This window comes from Lutra lutra, chromosome 6 (genome assembly GCF_902655055.1).
Source record: "Lutra lutra chromosome 6, mLutLut1.2, whole genome shotgun sequence".
Lineage (NCBI taxonomy): Eukaryota > Metazoa > Chordata > Mammalia > Carnivora > Mustelidae > Lutra > Lutra lutra.
Window position 1 is genome coordinate 32,333,298 of NC_062283.1, and position 23,165 is coordinate 32,356,462.

The following is a 23,165-nucleotide window of genomic DNA, read 5'->3' on the forward strand; positions in this document are numbered from 1 at the left end:
CAGGGTCTTGGGATCAAGTCCCGCATCGGGCTATCTGCTTGGCAGGAAGCCTGCTTCCTCCTCTCTCTCTCTGCCTGCCTCTGACTACTTGTGATCTCTCTCTGTCAAATAAATAAATAAAATCTTAAAAAAAAAAAAAATGTTGAATCTGAGAGGCCAGTGGAAGAGCCACACAGGAGACGTGAGGTGTATGGGTATGGATCTTGGGTATGGGCTAAAAAAACTCAATTTGGGAGTCATCACCATAGATGTTGAAACAGAAGCGGTGGACAGTTAGCATCCAGGATCTAGTCGGGAACATAGAACCACTCTAGATCTTCCCGACTGAGGGAATTTCATACAGAAAATTGGTTACAATGGTGTTAAAAGGGCAGGAAGTGCAAAAGGAAAAAAACATGTGTCTGAAGACACAAATAGGAAAGAGGAATGCCTAGGAATCGGAAGCTCCTATTGCCCCTGACACGGAATCCCTGTCTACACCTGCTGCTGTCCTGGGACAGACACCATCATAGCTGGTTCTGGCTCTGCTGAAAAGGTTCCATCTTCTTCAAGGCTGGATCATGGAGAAGCTGCTTTTTCTACCTAGGAGGTTGGAGTCCAGAATCCCCCATTCTCGCTGCTACCATATCTACCAGCCACTGCCACTCTGTTAGAAACTAAAGCAAGAAGCTTCTTGGTTTCTCTGCCTTATCTCCCGCCAGTGCCTCCTACTGCGAAAACCTAACAGGAAGCCAACTGGCTGGGAAGCCAGGGGAGTTACATACCTTACAGATGCCTAGGCCGAGCAGTCCAGAACACAGTATAGGAGAGCAAGAGTGGTACTGACACCAGCAAATAACCAGTACAAGGACATGAACTAATTTGTAGGACTCTAATAACACCAGGACCATCCAGATAGTTATGAGAGCTAAGAGAAGAACAAGGAAGAAGTAGATTCAGAGAAGCAGAGGTTTTCCATGAAGAAGGACAAGGTCAGCATTATTAAATGTTATCCAGAAGTCAAGGAAGGACTAGACGTGTCCTTAGATTTGGTAATTATGAAATGGTTGACAAATGTATTGAGAGCAGTTTCAGTGTTGCAGTGGGAGTTGACTCCAGATTGTGGTGGGCTAAGAAGCAAGTGGGAGGTGAGGAAGAAACTGTCATTGTATATGCTGGAAGTCTAATAGAGAAGAAAAAAGAGAGAGAGACAGAAGGGGTGGGGGAAGAGGCAGTGAGAAACATCTAATGTGGCAATTAAGTAATCTTAGAAATTAATCTATGTGGTTATGGTCCCTCAGTATTTCTCAGACTTTCAAAATCCATAGTCCCTTTTGAAAAATAAATAACAGCAAATAATAGCCAAACCTAAAAACAACCCCATGACCTCCTGGATATTCTGAAACACTGATGTGTGAACACACACGCGAGTGTATGTGGTGGGGGCAGGCGGAGCGCCAAGGCTGGGGTAGGGTCTGGAAATCATTGTGCTACACTCCAAAAAACAACATTTTCCCAAAGTCCCACTCTTTGTGGACTCACCCATCAGCAGTTCCTGCCGTGGGAAGATTCCCCTTGGAGGGAAGGAGAAAGGAAGTTTATGACATCACCAGGACTATAGGGGGAGACATAGAGCACATAGCTCCGTTTAGTCTAAACCAGGGGTGGGCAAACTTCTGTTAAGGACCAGATAGTGACTGCTTCAGGCTTGTTTCTGTCTTGTGTATTCAGCTGCCACAGAAAAACCGCCACAGGCCACATGTCAGTGAAAGAGCATGGCTGTGCAGGTTTCCTCCCTGCTTTTCCTCCCACTTCTTGGGCATCTCCTTCTCAGTCTCCTTCGTGGACCACTTCCTTTCATTTACTCTTTTTTCTTTAAAGATTTTATTTATTTATTTGACACAGAGATCACAAGTAGGCAGAGAGGCGGGCAGGGGGGTGGGCGGGGGGGAAGCAGGCTCCCCGCTGAGCGGAGAGCCCGATGCGGGGCTGATCCCAGTTCCCTGGGATCGTGACCTGAGCCAAAGGCAGAGGCTTTAACCCACTGAGCCACCCAGGCGCCCCTCATTTACCTTTAAATGGTGATGTTTCCTGGAGTTGAGCTCTTAAACTTCTTTTTTACTTATGGACGCTGAAATGTAAATTTCATATCATTTTCATGACAGCATTCTGCTTTTGCTTTTCTTCCAACCATTTAAAAATGTAACCATTTTTCTTAGTTCTCCAGTCACATAAAAGATGGTGGGCTGGATTATGCTCCATACCATAGTTTTCTGAACACCGTTCTCTGTGTGTGGTCAATATTGGGATGGGGGACTCAAAATAAACCAAAGAAGTGCTCCATTCCCTCCTTGGGGGTAGCAAGGGGTTAATGAAGACATTGTGGCCCAGAAAGGACAGTTTGTTTGAAAGGAGGCCTCAGGGGAAACAAGAGGAAGAAGACTAGGTTGTGGGAAGGCTAGGAACAGGTAGCAGACACTGCAGCTACGCTGGGTGGGAGGAAAGAGACAAAAGGGTCCAAGTGCTCCACAGATTAGAGTGTGGACAAGATCAGGGTGATCAGATATATAACTACCTATCCTCAAGACTCTGGTGAGGTGTGGTTAACTCTTTTCTCTCCCAGTGTAAATAGTAACAAGTTAGGACTACCCTTCCCTCTATGCAATCCTTCTTCCTATCAGGACTCTTCAACAAGTTCTGTAACAGATACCTCAAAAAAGAGTCTCTAATTAGTTTGGGGAAGCAGTAATTGTGCGTGAAAGGAGCAAGGTAACCTGTTCTGTATCCCAGTAACTCACTGTCTATTTTGGTCATTAGATAGGAATGTCCCTGAAAATAATAGCACCTCTAAATCCAGTAAGCCACGGCTTTCTAACACAGCTCTCCCATCCCTGACTAGTACTGCCCCATTTATTTTTCCTAGAAGGCCAAATTTCCTGAAAAAGGTATGGGTTCCCATATTTCTAATTTTATACTTACCATTTAACCCAAAACTCTCAACCATGAGACTGTTCGCCAATATTTTTGTGTAGTTAAATCAAATGGACTCTTTGCAACATTTGACACTGTTGGCCATGCCCTCCTTCTTAAAATGGCCTATTTTTTGGCATTCTGAATGGCACTCTCTCCTAGTTTTTCCTCCCACTTCTCTGGTGTCCTCTTCTATGTCTGGTATGTGGACTCCTTTCTTAAAAGTGGGTGTTCCCTGGAGTTTTGTCCTCAGGCTTTTCTCTTCTTACACTACATTTGTCCTGGATGGCAAGCCTTCAGCTGCCACCTATTTGCTGATGTCTTCCAAATTTACCCCTTGAGCTCAGATCCTGAGCTCCATTCCACCCAGACACCCAGCTGCCTTTAGGCCTCTCCTCTTGACCTCCACAGCAGTCCTCAAACCGTATTCTCCACAAAAGTGTCCCTCAAGAAATTTTTTCAAACGTAAATTTGATAGTAGCAGTGTTCTATTTTTAAATTTATTTCCTCACAGAGGTAATAAGATACCAAATACATTTACATAATAATTTTATAATGTAACCATTTATTTTATTGAATAAAGTTCTTGGAGATGTAGACAGTAGAAACCAATTCTGGGTAACTTAACTTTTTAAATGGCAATTTACTGGAAGGATACTGAGCTAGTTCGTGAAATCAAAGGAAGAGTGGAATAAGCTAGCCTCAGGAAGGGGAGCCTCACAGGCCTTAGCAGCAAGCGTTGAGCTGCTGTTAATTATGCCTCACCTTTAAAGTCCTCCAGCTTTCATCTTTCAAGTTTCATTTTGCTGGGAGAGACAATCTGACTGACTCAGCTTGTATTAGTGTGTATTTCTGGATCAATTAGCTGTGGCCAAGCACAATATCACCGCTATGTATCAGAATTATTTCCAGAGATGGGAGAATCGTCATGAACCCACAGCTATCTTCAACATACAGCATTCTGGACAATTGCATGAGACCATCTGAGACATAAACATGAGGTTTAAATCTGTGTATTAATGCTCAGACAGCATTTCCCAACTAACTGCCTGGGTAATATGTCTTCTACTTGATGATCTCTGATCTATCACAAGTCTTGCCACAAATTCAAAACATACTCATAATACAATTCAATGTTGATTTATTAATAATAAAAATATTTACATTCCACTAACTGATTCCCTTTGGATGTATGACTAAAAGAAGTTCTATTTTAAATTTTACTATGAGAAATTTCAAACAAGGACGTCTGAGTGGCTCAGTTGGTTAAGCATCCATGTCTTGATTTCGGCTTAGGTCATGATCTCAGGGTTGTAGGATGGAGTCCTGTGTCAGGCTCTGAGCTCAGTGTGGAGTCTGCTTGTCCTTCTCCCTCTGCTCTTCCCCCCACTATCACTCTATCTCTAAAATAAATAAATAAAAACTTTTAAAAATTTCAAACATACATAAAAGAGAAGAATCTAACAACTCCTCATGTACTCTCATAAGTTTAAATACTTATCAATCGTCTAAAATTCTTCCTTTTTTTTCATCTATTCTGTTCTACATCTTTTTTTTTTTTTCTTTTCTGGGTTATTTTAAACAAATTCTGTTATTATATTTCTAAGATAATAACTTTTTTTTTACATAATACAATATTATCACCACAGTCAACAAAATTAAAAACAATTGTTTAACTTCATTTAAATCAACCTATGTTCATTTTTCCCCAATTATCTCAAAAATGTCTAAATTTTAAATGAAAAACAGTGTCTTATGGTTTCCAAATTGCATGCATTTCGAAAGTATCGGCGAGTTTTCTTTTTTCTGGTTTTTTTTTTAGATTTATTTATTTATTTGGCAGAGAGAGACAGCGAGAGAGGGAACACAAGCTGGGGGAGTGGGAGAGGGAGAAGCAGGCTTCCTGCCGAGCAGCAGGGAGCTCGATGCAGGGCTCCATCCCAGGACCCTGGGATCATGACCTAAGCAAAAGGCAGACATTTAACAACTGAGCCACCCAGGCATCCCAAGTTTTCTTTTTTTTTTTAAGGATTTTATTTCTTCATTTGAGAAATAAATGAGTGAGTGGAGGGGAGAGGCAGAGGCAGAGGGAGAAGCAGACTTCCAACTGAGCAGGGAGCCCGATGTAGGACTTGATCCCAGGATCTGGAGATCATGACCTGAGCCAAGGCAGATGCTTAACCATCTGAGCTACCCAGGTGCCTCTGTGAGTTTGCCATTTTACATTATGTCTCATAAACCACTGTTGATGGCTCAACAATGAATTCTAATAAGAAAATTAAATTCAGCAATTACTATCTTGAATGCACCTCTGTCTCAAAATCTACAAAATTAAACTCATCACCCTCCCTTCCTAACAAGTTCCAGCTCCTATATTCAAGACCTCAGTAAATAACTTGACTATCCAACCAGTCAAATCTATGAGCTACAAATCTATGAGCCAACCTTGACAACTTCATCTTCCTCAAACGTTCTCACCCAATTGTTTACCAAGTCATATCAATTCTACCTCGTTAATATCTCTTGCATCTGTCCTTTCTTTTCTTCCCATTCCCATTGGCTCAAGCCTTCATCGATTTGTTTGCATTTTCCTGGATTACTACAACTTTCTTATTCTTTTTTTAAAAAGATTTTATTTACTTATTTGAAAGAGAGAGAGTGAGAAAGAGAGCATGAGCGGGGGAGAGTCAGAGGGAGAGGCAGACTCCACACTAAGCTGGGAGCCAGATGCGGGACTCGATCAGACTCCAGGATCATGACCTGAACTGAAGGCAGTCACTTAACCAACTGAGCCACCCGGGCACCCCTCTTATTATTTTTTTTTTTTAAGATTTTATTTATCTGAGAGAGAGAGCATGAGCGGGGGAGGGCAGGGGCAGATGGAGAAGCAGACTCTGGGATCATGACCTGAGCCAAAGGCATATCCTTAACCGAATAAGCCACCCAGGTGCCCCCTACGACTTTCTCTTTCTTGATCTGTCTCCCTCCTTATTGTCTAGTGCTGCCAAAGGAATTTTTTTATTATGCACATTTGATCAATAATACTTTTGTATAAAGTCCTCCAATGATTGTAATCTGCTTTCCTCAGTACGATCCTTAACGACCTGAATCCCATTTAACCTACTTCTAGATGTCTTTTGAGATGAAATCTCATCTCCCTCAGGAAGCCTTGGGACTTGGAACAGAGATTAGTAGCTTCCTCCGTATGCTTCCACAGCACCCTGTGCTGGCCATTACCATCATTTTTCTTGTACTATTTGATTTATATAAGTGCTTCATAATCACCTCACCCTCACTCTGGGACCCTTAAGGAACCATGCCCTATTCTCTCTTTTTACATGTTTAGCATCCACCAAGAAGGCCCCCAACAAGTGACTACTCCCTGGATGAATGTGTTGTTACTGAAGATGTTGAAAGAGAGACTGAAGAGCCTTCAAGCATTAGATGAATGATAGATAATCACTTCTGACACAGATACTCCAACAGTAGGTCTTAGCAAGCATGCCTATGGGCTACTCTGCGAATACTTTCATTCCCACTGCCTTCCCTCTGTGACCCACCATTCTCCGCCTTCTTTCCATTCCATTCTAGGTCCTTCCCAAGTTCCTTGCCAACTGACACTTTCTTCCTACTCCTTTCCACCTCCTATTTCAGAGAGCAAACCTAGTCATCCATCTCCCACCACCCTCATTCTCATCTTAATATATCTCTTCACAGCCATATTCATTCATTCTTTTAACTACCTTATTTGGGCGTGGCATTTCTATCAACTACAAGGTTGGAATTTATTATTCCATCTATAAACAAGAAAACTGTGCCTCAAAGAGGTTCATTTGTTTGTTTATCTATCTAGCAAAGTGACCACCCTCTATGTGCCTGGCAGGATGCTAGACACCAGACATATATCATCATCAAACTTATAATCTAGTGAAAAGAGAGACATTAAACAAGTATACAAACAAAACTATAAAAGCAAAATGTAAAAAGTACTATGAAGGAAAAGAACTGAGATCCATAAGATTAACTGGAGTGGGGACCCTAGTGATAGTGACATGGGGTCTGAAGGGTGAGTAGGAGTTAGTCAGGCAGAGTGGGAAGAATGGCTCCCTTGGAGGAAAGAGCATGCATAAGCCACTAAGACAGCAAAAGACTGGCTCCTTCAAGGAAGTGAAAGATCGTGGGCTGTCTTCTTAGCATAGTTAGTCCTGAGACTGTGATTACTTTATTCCTTCTCATCTCATGTGAGGATGCATGCTAAGATTCCTAGCCGACCTACTTCCAGTCTCCCCAAAGCCAATCCATGGTGCACATTATCGCCAAATAAATTTCCCTATAAAGGTAGTTCTCACTTCCCCTCTCTGAAAACTTAAATAGCTCCCTTCTTTCTACTGTATTCAGTCTGGATTACTTGGCCTGGGTTTTCAGGTTTCCTATACTCTGTATTCTACCCCAGATTACAGAAATGTTCTCCATGATCAGTCATGACTCATAGTTACCAACCTGTGAGTTTTCCCCCTTTGTTCCCTTATACCTGTCTGCAGAATCCCACTTCCTCATTCAATCAGAACAACGTTCTTAACCTGCAGTCCATTCACCACAAAATTCAGAGGTCCATGAACTTAGACAAAATTTTTTAAAGTCAATTTTATTTTCAATAACATCTAACTGAAATTTAATTTTAGGAAACATAGAAAATAAATCTTGGTAGTACTAGCAGTACCTGTAACGTTGTCATCAGTAGAAATTATCAATTACTATTTTCGTATCACACATAGACATCTCAAAATATCTTTATAATTAATGCATTGGGGGCGCCTGGGTGGCTCAGTGGGTTAAGCCGCTGCCTTCGGCTCAGGTCATGATCTCAGGGTCCTGGGATCGAGTCCTGCATCGGGCTCTCTGCTCAGCGGGGAGCCTGCTTCCCTTCCTCTCTCTCTGCCTGCCTCTCTGCCTACTTGTGATCTCTGTCTGTCAAATAAATAAATAAAATCTTTAAAAAACATTAATGCATTGTTAGACTTGCCAATAAATCATTTTGTTATCTAAGAACCACATGTATTATATTAATATGGAAGCACATATTATTGGATCATCACACATTTCTCTAAACATTCTGATAATTGTGTATTTCATTTATGCGTTTACAAATAGTATTGTCAGGCAAAGTCTTGAGGCTTGACCAGACCACCAAAGAAGTCCATGGCACAAACAAGCATAACAAACTCCTGATTAGTCAGTCATTTGTTCAACAAACATGAAGTGCTCACTGGGGCCCTCTCTTGTTCTGGCACCTTCATTATATATATATATATATATATATATATATATATTTTTTTTTTTTTTTAAGATTCTAACCCTAGTAAGGGTTAGAAACATGTAATCACATAAATGCCATTCACTATGAAAGGTGCAATCATAAGAGGAAGGGACACCAAGGAATGAGCAGTCAGCTCAATTTGAGAGGCAAGAGTAGGCTTTTCAGATGATGGATTTGGGGCTTAGATGCATTGGAGAAAAGCTTATTCCATGTAAGAGAGCAGTATGTGTAAAATACAGAGGCATAAACCAAAATGGTCTGTCTGGGGAACAGTTCATTATGGCAGGAGTATAGGGCCCAAGGGGGAAGTGGCTAGACACAAAACTGGTGAATCAGAGAGGATTTTCTGTAAGCATAGGCATTTGGACTTGATCACACAGGCAATGAGGAATTAATTGAGGGCTTAAACAGTAGCATATGGTCAGAGCTGTATTTTTGAAAGCGCACTCTTGTCAATGTTGTGCCAGGGACAGAGAAGAAAATCTAAAACAGTACTGTTCAATATAACTTTCTGCAATAATGGAAATGTTCTATCATTCCTGCTATCCAATATGATAGACACTAGCCACATGTGGCTAATGAGAACTTGAAATGTGACTAGTTCAACTGAGGAACTGAGGAATTTAATATTAACTTAAATAGCAGCATGAGCCTAGTGGCCACTGTATTGGATAATACAGCTCTAGAGATAGGGAAATCAGTTAGGAAGCTGTTGATGTAGCTCAGATTGTAAGACTATGACAGAATGTGATTCAGTAAATACTTAAGAAACAAAATGGTTTAAGTCTTGTGGATATAAAGCTGTGGGGGTGCAGGGAGGAAGAAATTGAGAACGGCTCCCTTCCAGGCTTTGTGACTAAAGAACTGCAATTAGCCAGGCTAATACAGAAGCAGATCCAGCTTGCAGAGATTTCATCAATTTTGAACTTGTTGAAGTGCCTAAGGGCTATCCAAGCAGTAATATTTAGTAGCAAGTTTAGCTCAGGAGAGTCTTCTGAACTCTCTGCCAAGTTACACATTTGAGAGGTTGGGAGCCATTGAGTGAAACTGGGTAGAGAAGATGAGCAGAACTAGAAGCAAACGGAGGCAAAATCCTGCAAACTTCAATCAACCGGAAGAGGCTAAAGAGTCCACGAAAGAGAGTTGAGAGAAGTTGGACAAGTAAGAAAAGAAACAGGTGAGACTGGCCACAGAAATCACCGGTGTAGAGAATTTCAGGAAGGAAGTGTAATCAAAGATCAAATGTTTCAGAGGTCAAGTAAGGTGAGAACTGAAAAGTGCATCCTGACTTTGCCAATTAGAAGGTCCTTGGCGACATCTGCCAGAACAGTTTCGATAATGGAAGAAGTGGGCTGAAGAGTGGGAATGGGTCTGAGAGAGGAAAATTTCGGTATTTTGAGGTCTTGACTGTGCAGGGTAGCTCAGAGGTAAATAAAAAGTCTACAAGTTGACACGATATTAGTAAGGTGTTTTTTGTTTTTTCCTTTTTTGAGGCTGGCAAGCCAGTAGAAGAGAGCAGTTAAAAATGCCAATTGGAACGAAATGGAGGATAGCTTTAGAGTAATAGATAAGGTTGACCAGGTCTAAAGAAAAGCAATTTCTTAAACCGAAGAAAGGACTTCTAGTACAATACACAAAGGATTACAGACAAGGCCCAGTTCATAGGAGGGAAATGGAAAATCGCCAGCTCCCCTGCAGGTTGGCTCTTCTGTTCTGTTCTATCGGTGGGGAATAAGGGTTATGGACTAGAGTTAAGATCTGAATCCATACACTGAGGGTCAAGGGAGAGATTACTGGCTATAAACAAGTAAAAGGTTTGCTTTAGGTAGCAAGAGAACCACCATATCCTTAGATTTTTATGGGACTGATTCAACATCGAGAAAATAGAGGGCAAAGTCTTAGGAAAAAGTAGAGGCGTTTTAACTGAAACGGTAGAGCAGGTCAGTAAAAAGTGAAAGTGACCAGAAGGCCGGTAAGTTTTGTGTAAGGTAAGGGGTCGAGGCTGGGAGGCCTCAGTGAAGCGACGAAGTCGAGGTAGGTTCAGGAGAAGTAAGAGGGTGTAAAGCTACCTAAGACAAAAGATGCCCAACAAGATGCCCACATCCACAGTCAGCACCTCCTTTCCCGCCGGACGCACCAACAAGGTGATAAACTCCCTTTCCCCTGGTGGAACTTCACTACGGCCGGAATGGGCCCCATCCGGCAAGCCCTAGCATCTCCAGGTCCAGGCCCCACGCTCCTTCACTGACAACAACTTGGCGGGGCGCGTTTCCGCTGGACTCTGTCCAGGACGAACTAACCCGCACCTCAAACCGAGGCAAAAGCAAGCAAACCAGGTCGCCCCGGGAGCCCCACACAGCGGCGGCTACTAAGGGAGGGGCTCAGCGAAGGAAGGAGACCTACGTGCCGCGCCCTCTTCCGCCCCACCCACTGCGCGCGCTCCCAGGCCCGGCGAGGGGGCGGTGGTGCCTGCGGACGCATGCGCTCTGCTGCTCTCCCCGTGGGCGCCGGCACTCCTTTCCCCTCCCCCCCAGCCGACCGAACCCTTGCGCTTGCGCAGTGCACGTTCTCGGGCAGCGGCAGCCATGCTGAACCCGTACGGAGAGGCTAGTGGGGGGGACAGGGTCGACGACAGCGGGATAGGAAGCCAGGGAAACGGAGAAGCAGCGGCATTAGAGCGCCCCGGGTCTCTGGATATAGGCCAGGGCCATGCGGCTTCCTTGGCCCGTTGCGCGACCCTCAGAAACCTTCGGAAAACTGGTCCTCGTGGGGGGGGGTGGGGAAAGGAGGCGGCTGGCACGTGACTCAGGTTAGCCAATCTGGGTGTTGCTGACGTGGCGGCGCGGCCCCGACTATCTCCCCACCCCCCCCCAGCTCGCTCGGGAAGGGAGGGGCAGGGGGTTACGCCCCCTCCCCCAACACAGCTTCTGGTTCCCGGGGGGCGGGGGGTGACACCCCGGATTACATCCTTTTCCCCCTTCCCCCCCGCACCAGGCCGAGGGGAACGTTGGCTCCCCCCTGGAAGATTCCAGGTTCCAGGTGAGAAGGGGCCCTTTGGGGGCGGGGATGTTGCTAGTCATTAAATGCTTAACCAATGGTGGGGAGTACGGAGGGAGAAATTCTTGGGGTTCAGAGAAAAACCTGAGGGTGGGAGGGTTTGTCCTTCAAACAGTTTACAGCCAATGGGAGCGTGGAGGGGGGGGCGAGCGGGAGAGGGCCCCTCAGATGGGGGAGGGGAATGGCCAACCTCGTGCCTCCATACCAATTGGAGGGCAAAGGGGCGTGGGGGCGGTATGTCCCCCCATTCCTTTCGTCCCCTGGGGGTAGAGGAGTCCGCAGCCAGGTGAGGTTTCCTTTTGGCGGCCGGAGGGAGGGGTGACCTAGTGGGCTGGGGAGTGGGAGTGGTGTCTGTATTTCCTACTCTTGGATTTGAGTGGGCAACTCAGGTTGTGAACTGAGATTGTTCCCGGGCGCCCACTCCCTTTCTCCCTAGAGACTCTGGAAGGAGCATTTCTGTGCTTTTGTGTCAGCGGTAGGAAGCTTGCAGTCATCACATGGCATGCTGGAGGTTACGCTTCGAATCGCTTATGGAATTTGTGTGCATTCACGTGGACACGGCCTGTGGAGCCTTCTGTACAAAACTTCGTTTCCTCGGTGGGGTCTTAGCCCAGCATGTGTTACCCCAGGCTGGGGAGGGCTTACAGGCTGAAATCTTGGGGTTCGTTTGGGAGCAGAAACCAAGCCCAAGGTGGGTTCTGGGAGGGCTATAGAAAGCTTGGTCTGAGACTGGACGGAGTTGAGGCTTAGGACCTGGAATGATTTCACAGCTCACAAGGTTTCGGGCTTCTCCAGGGTGGCGTCTTTTGCCTCCTTCATCCCCTCCCCCATTCCTGAACAGTTCTCTCCTTGTGTACTGCGGGGGAGGGAACGGAAAGGAGGGAAGAGTTACTTTTCCAAATTCCTGACTAGCTGTTAGCCTCCCCTGTGACTCATATGGGGGAAGGGAGGTTTGAGAGGGAGTAGGGAGCAGTGATTTTCCGGAATGCAGGAAAGTAAGCCAGAGTAAGGTCTGGCTGCCCTTTCGCTTTCGAAGACCCAGCATTTCGCGACCTCCTACTAAATTTTTCTTCCTGGCCGGCCCCCCTAATGGGCCTCTGCTAACTTCCAGGCCTCAGGCGGAGAACTGCAGATTTAGGAGGCTGGGCCACTAGGGGGAGGGGATGGGGGGAGGGGAGAAGGCCTCAGCAAAGTTGCTGTGTCACTGCCCTCCCTGCTGCAACCGCCCGCGCCAGCCCGCGTGTACTTTTGGGGCCGAAGCCTGATCCCTGCGTGGGGGAGGGCGGTAGTAATAGGGAAGAGGCTTCCTTCCCGGTGTGCACTTCCCCCCTGCAGAGTTGGCCCGACTCTGGTGGTCGAGAAGACGTGAGATTGGCGGCCATTTTAGACGCAGTAACTGAGGTTAGGGCTGAAGAGCTCTGCAAAAGGAGGGGGGTGATGTGGTTGGAGCGCGAGGACCTAGGCCCTCAGGAGTCTTTCGGGGGTGGGGGGGGGGTCCTCTTATGTTCGTTGGTTACATTATTTTCCTTTCTCAGATAATGCAGTCTTTTTAATCTTGGTATCCAGAGAAGGGGAGATGGAGGGAGAGGGAGACTGCCCGCTAAAGCGCAGGTTGGGGATAATTCTTTCACTCTCCCATCAGGAGAGGAGGGGGTGGCGGGGGTGGCGGGGTCGTGGTCCCAGAGATGGCTTGAGAGATTCCTGGCTTTGTATTTTGGGTCTTTATTCATACATAGTCTAATCCTACTCAGGTTACAAGATTGTGGGGAGGACTAAATGAGTAGGTTGGGGGAGGGGGGCGAGACTGAGCTCCCAAAATGGCTCCTGCCCCTCCTCGGAGGCGGACGGCCCGGGGGGAGGGGAGGAGGGGAGAAAGGAGGGGGAGGGCTAGTCTGAGCTGCAGCCGCCGCCTCCTCCGCTCGCCCTCCTCCCTGGCGCTGACCGATGGACCAGCCGCTCCTTGGGGAGGACTCCGGACCCTGGTGGGGGGATGGGGGGGACCCTCCTGCCCCCGAGGCGGAGGGACCCTAAGAGGGGGGTTCGGGCCTGCTCTCGGGGTGGGGGAGGGCTGGGAGCTTGGGGAAAGGTCTGAGCTCGCCAGGAGGGGAGGGTTTCACCCTGATTCGTCCCTCGCAGGACTGGTTTTTTTCCGCTCTTATCTGACACCGGAATGAAGTTTGGGGAGGAGGTGGGTTTCATTTTATATAGATATGTTTGGAGATTTTGCTTCCACTTTAGTAGGATTGCTGTGGTTTTGTCGACCAGGCATATACTTAATGGGTAACTGAAAGTGTGAGCAGGGAGGCATTGCAGAGGTGCTTGGGTGAAAATTTGGGAACGTATTTTAGATTTGGTTGTCTTGTTGATAAGCCTTTGGGAGCTCTCTGATTGAGTTTTGCCTTTGTCTTCCGATTATTTGACCTGGGGAAAGACGGGGAAGATTTTAAGACTGCGGCAAGCCTGTATTTTTTATTGTGGGCTATGGGAACGTTAGATTCCTCCATGGTTAGGTTCGGGAGCGCTTAGTTTTCTGCCAGAGTAGCAGGCCGCGGCTTCTAAAATGGCGTCTTCTTCCTCATTTCAGATTCTCCACTGCGGCGGCCTCTCTGCCGAGAACAACAACCCGCCAGGCGTCCTGCGGCCACACCCTGGCGGGCCCAGGCTGGCTACGCCCACGCGGCCCCCTCCAGTCCTGTCGGTGTGGCCAATGGAGGAGCTACGAATGGCACGACCTGCCCCAGCTTGGCAGTCCCCGGTCGTACCGGGCTTGGACGCCTGGGAAGACTTTGTTGGAAGGGGAGGCGGGGAGAGGGTGCTGCACCCATGCCAGCCTCTCTCTTTCCCTGGAGTCGCCGAACCGCAGCACAGCCAATTGGCTAAGAGATGTGGCGGGTTGCCGGTTCCCAATGGGTCTATGCGGCACTCTTCTGCCTAGTGACTGACACCTTGGAAATGAAGCTTATGACGTCACCGGTCCAGCCAACCAATAGAAAACGCTCCCGCGGAGAGGTGTTCCTCCCCTTTCGACTTTGCTTCTTCACGCGCGTGAGCGAGCGTGCGCGCGCGGAGGGGGTGGGGGAAATCTCGAGCACGGTGGCGCGCATGAGCGGCGAGGCTCCTCCTCCCTGCCTATATATAAAGGGCTGGCGCGGGGCTCGGCGGCGCCATTTCGCGCTGGAGTGGAGCAGCCTCTAGAACGAGCTGGAGGATTCTGCCTACTGATAGAGAGCTTTCGAGTCGTCGGGGACCGCCATTGCAATCCACGTCCATCCGTTTGGAAATGGCCTTCGTCTCGGCCTATGACCGGTCCCGGCGGACAGTACAGACCCCATAGAAGCCCCCGACGCTCCCCTTTTTCGGGCCCCGCCCAATCCTCGGAGTCTGTCCACCCCCTCTACTCCGCCCTCAAGAGGATTTCAAAGATGGAGGCGGCGGCTCCCTAAACCACTTTTCGTGTTCATCCGCCTCCATCCGAGATCGAAACGGGACCTCGTCCGCTGCGGGCAGTCCCAGCAGGAAGAGGGGATCCTTGCAGATCAACAGCGGGCAGTATTGACGACGGTGTCCGGGATTGGGGGCCGTCCTAGTGTTTGAGGAGTCCGTCCCCCCTCGTTCGCCCGCCTCTGCTGAGGCCGCCGCCATTTTCTCGCTGTCCGCCTCCTGCGGAGCGCGCCAAGCTGCTGGGAGCTCGCGGAGAAGACTGCTTTCGTGCCGGCCGGGCGCGGGGGGGGGGGGGTTGTCGTCTGGAGGGCCAACGGCAACGGCCCTCCACCCCTCCCCTACTTCCCGGGTTATGCTGGACCGGGAGGTAAGGGGAACCGAGGCCACCCGGACTTCACGCGGCTGAGGGCAGCGCCGGTTCCCCGTGGTCAAGATGCTGCAAAACGTGACTCCCCACAGCAAGTATGTCCCCCTGATCCGCGTGTGGGAAGGAGATGTTGGGGGGCTGTGGCACGGGGATGTGGGGCGTCGGGTTCGGAGGGAGGACAGAACCGACTCGGGCGCGTTCCTCTTCAACGGTGCGACTGTTGGCCCTCGGGGGCTCGCGGAGGGGGTTGGGTGACGGTTTTGGAACAGTGGTAGAGGGCCAGATACTGCGTATGGAGGGAGGACAGGTTGTCAATTTATGCGTTACTTTTCCCGCCGTGGTCTAGTCTTAATCTATCCGGACAGAGCGGGTTGGCGGCGGAATGTAATGGGGAAAGACGACATTGAGTGGGTAGCCTGTCCTGCGGGCGGTGGGTCTGGTGTCTAGCAACGGTTTGTCACAGGGCTTTTAGGGGCTTTCGTGGCCCCATCTAGTACCTTATAGGGTTGCCATGGTGATAGAGCCTCAGACTGGCTACTGAGATTCCCACAGTGGGATAGAGGGATTACTTTTAGCCAGTGGGTTCGTGTGTTCAGACTAGGTCGTTAAATTCTTGCTTGTCTTTCAGTGACCGAATCGGTTTTGTGTTGGGGGTTTGCGTGCTTTTTGTTTGGAGGCATGTTTTTGCTCTCTTTTTAAGAGTTTGACTCTGGGCAGGAGGGTGGAGCTAAGGATTTTTTGTCCAGCTGTACGGATGTAAACAATGAGATCTCCGTGTAGTGTCTCTAGTCTTAGGACCTCGGAAGCACCTGGTTCTGCGGAGTACGGGAGAGAGTATAAGTTTGAACCAGTCTTGACCATTGATTTCAAGAGTCTGGTGCTGGATGGAAGCCTTTAATCTTATTTTTTTGGCGGGGTTAAGGGTGGTCTGCCACTGTTTATTGGAATTGCTGACCTTGACTGGGGACTGGGCTGGCTTTATTTTTGAGTCCCTGGGAGAAAGACGAATTTGAATGATTTCTGGGGTCTGGCAGCTGGGTTATTCCAGGCCGTGAAGTCAGACAAATGCTCCCTTGTCTGAAAATTTTTTTAAGTTGGTAAGGTTTTCCGTTAGATTTCTGATTCATTCTCTGCTTTAAATTAAGCAGCAGAGCTTGTGGAGAGGGTGGTGGTGTGTTCTCTTGTGCCCAGATGGATTTTTAGGTGTCTTCATCAGCATTTTATGAAATTTGCTCCCTGTTTTGTTCTCTTCCTCTTTTCGTTGGCTTCCCTCAGGCTCAACCACCATGGCAACCACCTAGCTCCTAGCGAGGAAGAAGCTTGGGGTTTGAGCTTCTCTGCTCCACCCATTTTAAGTCTCAAACTCTAAAGCTGTGGTTCTCAGATGTTAAGTTAGGCCTTATGAGAAACCATCTTAGGATTTTTTTTTTTTTTTTTTTTTTTTTCTTTAAAGGAACTACAGGTGATACACTTACCCATCAGAGTCCAGAATATGAGATCTGGATTGTTGTAACTAAAAATAGGGAAACAAAGTGGGGGGTGGGGGGCCAAGAACAAAAGGCCTACGTATTGTTTGGATACTGGTTGTGGTTGAGATTGATTTCTGTAAGCTTGGTTATCTCTTATTAAAATGGAAGTCTAGATTTATTGGATATGTAGTATAAGTGGCAGTACTGATTGTCATGAAATTACCACATTTAATTATGTTTCCCATTTCACAGGCTCCCTGGGGAGGGGAATGCAGGGTTACTGGGGCTGGGCCCAGAGGCAGCAGCTCCAGGGAAGAGGATTCGAAAGCCCTCTCTATTGTATGAGGGATTTGAGAGCCCCACAATGGCTTCAGTGCCGGCTTTACAACTGACCCCTGCCAACCCACCACCCCCGGAGGTGTCCAATCCCAAAAAGCCAGGACGGGTTACCAACCAGCTGCAATACCTGCACAAGGTGGTGATGAAGGCTCTGTGGAAACACCAGTTTGCATGGCCCTTCAGGCAGCCCGTGGATGCCGTCAAACTGGGTCTGCCGGTGAGTGGGGATATTGGAGTGGAGGAGGTATTGGCAATGAAAAAGAATGTGTGTGAGTGGAGGTGGGCTGCTTAGTATAGGTGCTGCGGCCCCTAGGGACTTCCCATCTCTCCCCTGTAGGGCAGATAGCCACCAGATTTCTGGATTCTTGGTCCTTTGTGATTATTGATCCAATCGCTTGCTGTCTTGGCATCTCATTGTGCCCTCCATGTGTCCTTCCTTAACTTTTGTGCCCTGGCTCCATTTTACAGATTCCCACCCCAGGTTGGGAGAGGACCACGGTGGCCAAAAGTCTTAGCTTCTTCCTCTCCCTCATGCCAGCCCATGGATAGCCAGCCCCAGAGGTAATGTCACAGGAGGGGAAACCTCGCAGAGTGGGTGGGAGGTGGGTGGTTAGAGAAAGGTACTAGGGGTCTCCCAAGGGTGTTAAGCCCATTACATTTTTTTTTTTTTTTTGTCCTTAGTTTAACTGGGGCCGCAGTGTAGGGGACTACATACTGTGATGCAGGGGGGTGTGTGTATGTGTGTGTGTTGCTGGGGTCAGTAGCTTAGAAAAACTGGCATTTATTTTTCAGTGGCTCTGATCTAGCTTTTTTTTTTTTTTTTAGGATTATCACAAAATTATAAAACAGCCTATGGACATGGGTACTATTAAAAGGAGGCTTGAAAACAACTATTACTGGGCTGCCTCAGAGTGTATGCAGGATTTTAACACCATGTTCACCAATTGTTACATCTACAACAAGGTGAGTTTTTCTATGTGTACTCATTAATAGAGGGAGAGAGACCATGTCTCTGTTACTGCTTAGATGCTATGTGTTGGTGGGATGTTTGAAGGTGTTCTCAAAGTGGGTAGGATCCAGAAAATCTGAGTTCCAAAGGATACTATGCTCACAGTGATGTAGCTTCAGAGATCTGGAGTTAAAGGTTATTTAAGTAGAACATTTAGTATTTGGGGCTGGTGGCCCTATTTCTCAACAGAAACCTCCAGAGAGCTGAGTAGAGCAGAACGTATTCTCCTTGACAGTCCCATTCCTTTACTTTTGAACTTTTTCTTTACTGCATTTTGAGGGATGGTTAGGGGAGAGAACATGGAAATAAGTGGTCCAGTGTAGGCAGTTGGCAGTACTGTACTTGACGACAAAGTTGTCCGAGGGGGTGTGGTGATAGATGGAGCTAGGAATTTCTCTGAGAAAAATGGTTTGTCTGCCTTTAGCTGGCATTTGAATCTTCTTGTTTGTGTTTCCTGTAGCCCACTGATGATATTGTCCTAATGGCACAAACGTTGGAAAAGATCTTCCTACAGAAAGTGGCATCTATGCCACAAGAGGAACAAGAGCTTGTGGTGACCATCCCTAAGAACAGCCACAAGAAGGGGGCCAAATTGGCAGGTAGGAAGAGCAGCAGTTGCCCTAATGGAGACAAGATGGGGAAGATAATAGAACTAATCTTTTTTTTTCCCTCCTTTCTTCCAGCACTCCAGGGTAGCATCACCAGTGCCCATCAGGTGCCTGCTGTTTCTTCTGTGTCTCACACAGCCCTGTATACTCCACCACCTGAGATACCTACCACTGTCCTCAACATTCCCCACCCGTCAGTCATCTCTTCTCCCCTTCTCAAGTCCTTACACTCTGCTGGACCCCCGCTCCTTGCTGTCTCTGCAGCTCCCCCAGCCCAGCCCCTTGCCAAGGTACAGATCTGTGGATTTCTTTTGGACAGTGGGAAGGGCAAGGTCTTGGATGAATGAGGTGGACCCTAAAAGGCTCGCATCTTGTTTTTCTCTGCAGAAAAAAGGCGTAAAGCGGAAAGCAGATACTACCACACCTACTCCTACAGCCATCCTGGCTCCTGGTTCCCCAGCTAGCCCCCCTGGGAGTCTTGAGCCCAAGGCAGCACGTCTTCCCCCTATGCGTAGAGAGAGTGGTCGCCCCATCAAGCCCCCACGCAAAGACTTACCTGACTCTCAGCAGCAACACCAGAGCTCCAAGAAAGGGAAGCTGTCAGAACAGTTAAAACATTGCAATGGCATTTTGAAAGAATTGCTCTCTAAGAAGCATGCTGCCTATGCCTGGCCTTTCTATAAACCAGTGGACGCTTCTGCTCTTGGTCTGCATGACTACCATGACATCATTAAGCACCCCATGGACCTCAGCACTGTCAAGGTACCCACTGCATGGGGCAGATGGGATGCTCAGGCAGTGATTGGAACTTTGGGCTCAATAAAACAATCAGTCACTTCTAATGGGCACATGGCAATCTTGATTCTTGGTATTTTTTATAAAATGGTAATGGGACGGAAGGTTAAGTGCTTGATAATTGAGTTGGTATTTCTTGGACTTTGTATGGTGAGTTTTGTCTTCAGAGTAATACTACTCATGTATGTTTAAGTCCTACTTACGGGAGCATTGGGTTAGGGGAGTAAGGGGTTGGAAGGATAGAGGCCACCCACCCCTATCACTTAGAAATGGTTTTTTTTTCTAGACATAGATATATCTTCAACCCACCCAAATTCATTTGACTTCAAACTTGAACCCCAGGGCATAGATCTTTAAGGTCATCCCTACTGTGCTCTCAAGAGAGGGCTACTCTTGGCAGTGTCTGGGGTTGGCAGGGAAAGGTGAGTCTCCCTGCCTGTGCAGCTTCTGATGCTGCCTCCTTCTGCAGCGGAAGATGGAGAATCGTGATTACCGGGATGCACAGGAGTTTGCTGCTGATGTGCGGCTTATGTTCTCCAACTGCTATAAGTACAATCCCCCAGACCACGATGTTGTGGCCATGGCACGAAAGCTACAGGTGAGTGTCACAGTTGGAATTTGAAGAACAAGTGGGTCTGGGGAGAGAGGTCTTGTCCTTTGCTATACTACCTTGTGAGGATCTCCCCCAATGCACAGTTGTAAATAGGAGCTGTGTTGTACCACTGGGTGGCTGGGTGTAATTGGGGCACTGTTGACAAGCAAGGCTCTGATGGTATCTTTCTTCCTAGGATGTATTTGAGTTCCGTTACGCCAAGATGCCAGATGAACCACTGGAACCAGGGCCTTTACCTGTGTCTACTGCCTTGCCCCCTGGGTTGGCCAAATCCTCTTCAGAGTCCTCCAGCGAGGAAAGCAGCAGTGAGAGCTCTTCTGAGGAAGAAGAGGACGACGACGAGGAGGATGAGGAGGAAGAAGAGAGTGAAAGCTCAGATTCTGAGGAAGAAAGGGCTCATAGATTGGCTGAACTACAGGAGCAGGTATTTTATTATTTAGTTTATAAAGTCATGCCCTGTTTTAGGCCTAGTTTTTTTTCCCTCTTACTCCCTTTTATTCTACTTTTACTTTTCTCTTTATACATCTGATTGTTTTGTCTCCAGCTCCGGGCAGTACATGAACAACTGGCTGCCCTGTCTCAAGGCCCAATATCCAAGCCAAAGCGGAAGAGAGAAAAAAAAGAGAAAAAGAAGAAACGGAAGGCAGAGAAGCATCGAGGCCGAGCTGGGCTTGATGAAGAGGACAAGGGACCTCGGGCACCCCGCCCATCTCAACCCAAGAAGTCCAAGAAAGCAAGTGGTGGTGGGGGTGGCAGTGCTGCTACACTGGGCCCTTCCAGCTTTGGACCATCTGGAGGAAGCGGCAGCAAGTAAGTTCTCAGGTTAGGGAGCAGGGACAAAGGACTGTCACTACCCTGTCCAGGGGGAGAGTGGTTTCTCCCGCTTCGTGCAGAGTGTTCTCTAAACCAGAGGTCAGCAAATAAGTTCCTAATTGGCTAGGTAACACTGACTTTGAGAGCTGTGGAACCGCTCAGTCACTCACCTTTGGTGGGGTGGTGTGAAAGCAGCTATATAGAGCTTACTTACGGAAGTGTGGGTAGGACTTCTCCAGTAAAACTTCACTTATGCAGAAAGCAGTGGCAAGCCAGATTTGTCCTCTAGTTCATCTAGTCTTTCTCTTTGCACTCACAAATTACACACTTTGTCTTGTTTTCCATGCTGGGGGTGGGTTAAGAGTGTTTAAGGGAGCAAAAAGATGACTCATGCCAATATACCAGTGTCTAGTTTTCAAAGCCCCAAATAAGTGGTTAAGTGTTTAGCATATGAGAAGGTTTGTATTACTGAGGAGGGTTGGTAGTATCTCATTTCCCATTTGCCTTATGGGAAAACTGAAGCATTACTCTGGCGGGAAATTTAGATTAGTGGATTAAACAGTCCAAATGTGTCGGGAGAGGTTAGTGATGCTTCCCTAAGTGACAAAATTGTTTTTGCCTATAGACTGCCCAAAAAGGCCACGAAGACCGCCCCACCTGCCCTGCCTACAGGCTATGATTCAGAGGAGGAGGAAGAAAGCAGACCCATGAGTTATGATGAAAAGCGGCAGTTGAGTTTGGACATCAACAAATTACCTGGGGAGAAACTTGGTCGAGTTGTGCACATAATCCAGGCTAGAGAGCCTTCTTTGCGTGACTCAAACCCAGAAGAGATAGAGATTGATTTTGAAACCCTCAAGCCATCCACACTTAGAGAGCTTGAGCGCTATGTTCTCTCCTGTCTACGAAAGAAACCTCGGAAACCCTATAGTGAGTATGAAAGGACCTTTCCCACCATTAATCCAGCAGTCCTCAAGTAGTTCTGAGGACAGTAGGGTATGTTTGAGGCACTCTTGATTGTCAGCCCCAGGGCAGGGGGGATGTGCTTGTTCCCTGATCAAGAAAGGAACTTGGCAGCAGTAAGGTGCATTGAAGCTACATGCTTATGGCAGTCTTAGACCTGGAATGCTTGTTTTTTTAGCCATTAAGAAACCTGTGGGAAAGACAAAGGAGGAGCTGGCTTTGGAAAAGAAGCGGGAATTAGAAAAGCGGTTACAAGATGTTAGTGGGCAGCTCAATTCCACCAAAAAGCCCCCCAAGAAAGGTGAGTACCCTGTAAGCTACAACAAATTCACTGCATCTCCCTCTCGACTTTCCTTGACAAATGGAGATGAGATTTATGTAACTTTAACCTTTAATCTTGTCTTGCAGCAAGTGAGAAAACAGAGTCCTCGTCTGCACAGCAAGTAGCAGTGTCACGCCTCAGCGCTTCCAGCTCCAGCTCAGATTCCAGCTCCTCCTCTTCATCATCTTCTTCTTCAGACACCAGTGATTCAGACTCAGGCTAAGGGGCCAGGCCGGATGGGGCAGGAGGCTCCGCAGGACCGGACCCCTAGACCACCCTGCCCCGCCCCTTCCCCCCCCCCTTGCTGTGACACTTCTCATCTCATCCCCTCTCCCCCCACTGTAGGAGAGCTGGCTCTGCAGGGGGGAGGGGTGCAGGGACATTTGCTGAAGGAGGGACTTAAATGGACAAAATAAGATTGAGTTCCCAGCCCCATTGAGAATCACCTCTTGGGCATAGAGCCCCCCATTCAAAATGACTGACGTGGGGCAGGGGTACAGGGTGGGAGTGAGCAAAGGCCCTGATAATGGGTTTACCTGAGGCCATAGCTGCCCTGTTCACTGGTAAAGGCCCTGTTTTGAGGTTGGTTGTTCTAATTTATTTTAAGCTAGGTAAGGCTGAGGTGTATGGGGCCATGGTACCCTCAGCCTCCATGGGGAGGGAAGAAGGGGGAGCTCTTTTTTTACGTTGACTTTTTTTTTTTTTCTACTCTGTTTTCCCTTTTCCTTCTCCATTTGGGGCCCCTGGGGGTTTCAGTCATCACCCCATTTGGTCCCCTGGATTGTCTTTGTCTGTTGATTCTAACTTGTAAATAAAGAAAATATTATTCAAATTTTGAGTTACCTTAATAACATTTGCTTTGTAGTATGTCAAAAGAAACAATACAAAATTTTGAGGAAAATAATCCTGAAGTGAGAAAAGGAGAGCTATCTTGTAGTCGGATTGTCTTAGTTTTTAAACCAGTAGGCTGTTGTTATGGTGATTAAAAAGTTCATCTGCTTTGTAAAATGAATCCTTCAAAATACCTTTAGGTTCATGGTTTGCTCTGGTTTTGTTTTTTTGTTTGTTTAATTTTAGATTTATTTATTTAGAGAGCACAAGTA

General features: G+C 47.5%; 1 protein-coding gene across 6 annotated transcripts; it reads left to right on the plus strand.

Moving 5' to 3' along the window:
* The first annotated feature begins 10,892 nt into the window (after positions 1 to 10,892).
* BRD2 (bromodomain containing 2) lies at positions 10,893 to 22,910 on the plus strand. 6 transcript variants are annotated; one of them, XM_047733617.1, is made up of 13 exons: positions 10,893 to 11,305; positions 13,908 to 15,226; positions 16,853 to 17,156; positions 17,765 to 17,902; positions 18,409 to 18,547; positions 18,632 to 18,846; positions 18,944 to 19,318; positions 19,821 to 19,949; positions 20,140 to 20,388; positions 20,509 to 20,774; positions 21,403 to 21,707; positions 21,919 to 22,041; positions 22,149 to 22,910. In XM_047733617.1, the coding sequence occupies exons 2-13, from the start codon at positions 15,198 to 15,200 to the stop codon at positions 22,283 to 22,285; spliced, it is 2,409 nt and encodes an 802-aa protein (XP_047589573.1). In that variant the 5' UTR covers positions 10,893 to 11,305; positions 13,908 to 15,197; the 3' UTR covers positions 22,286 to 22,910. The 6 variants fall into 6 exon arrangements, with proteins under 6 accessions (XP_047589573.1, XP_047589576.1, XP_047589574.1 ...); XM_047733620.1 differs by lacking the exon at positions 10,893 to 11,305 and adding an exon at positions 12,569 to 12,724; XM_047733618.1 differs by lacking the exon at positions 10,893 to 11,305 and adding an exon at positions 13,181 to 13,305.
* The last annotated feature ends 255 nt before the right edge of the window (positions 22,911 to 23,165 follow it).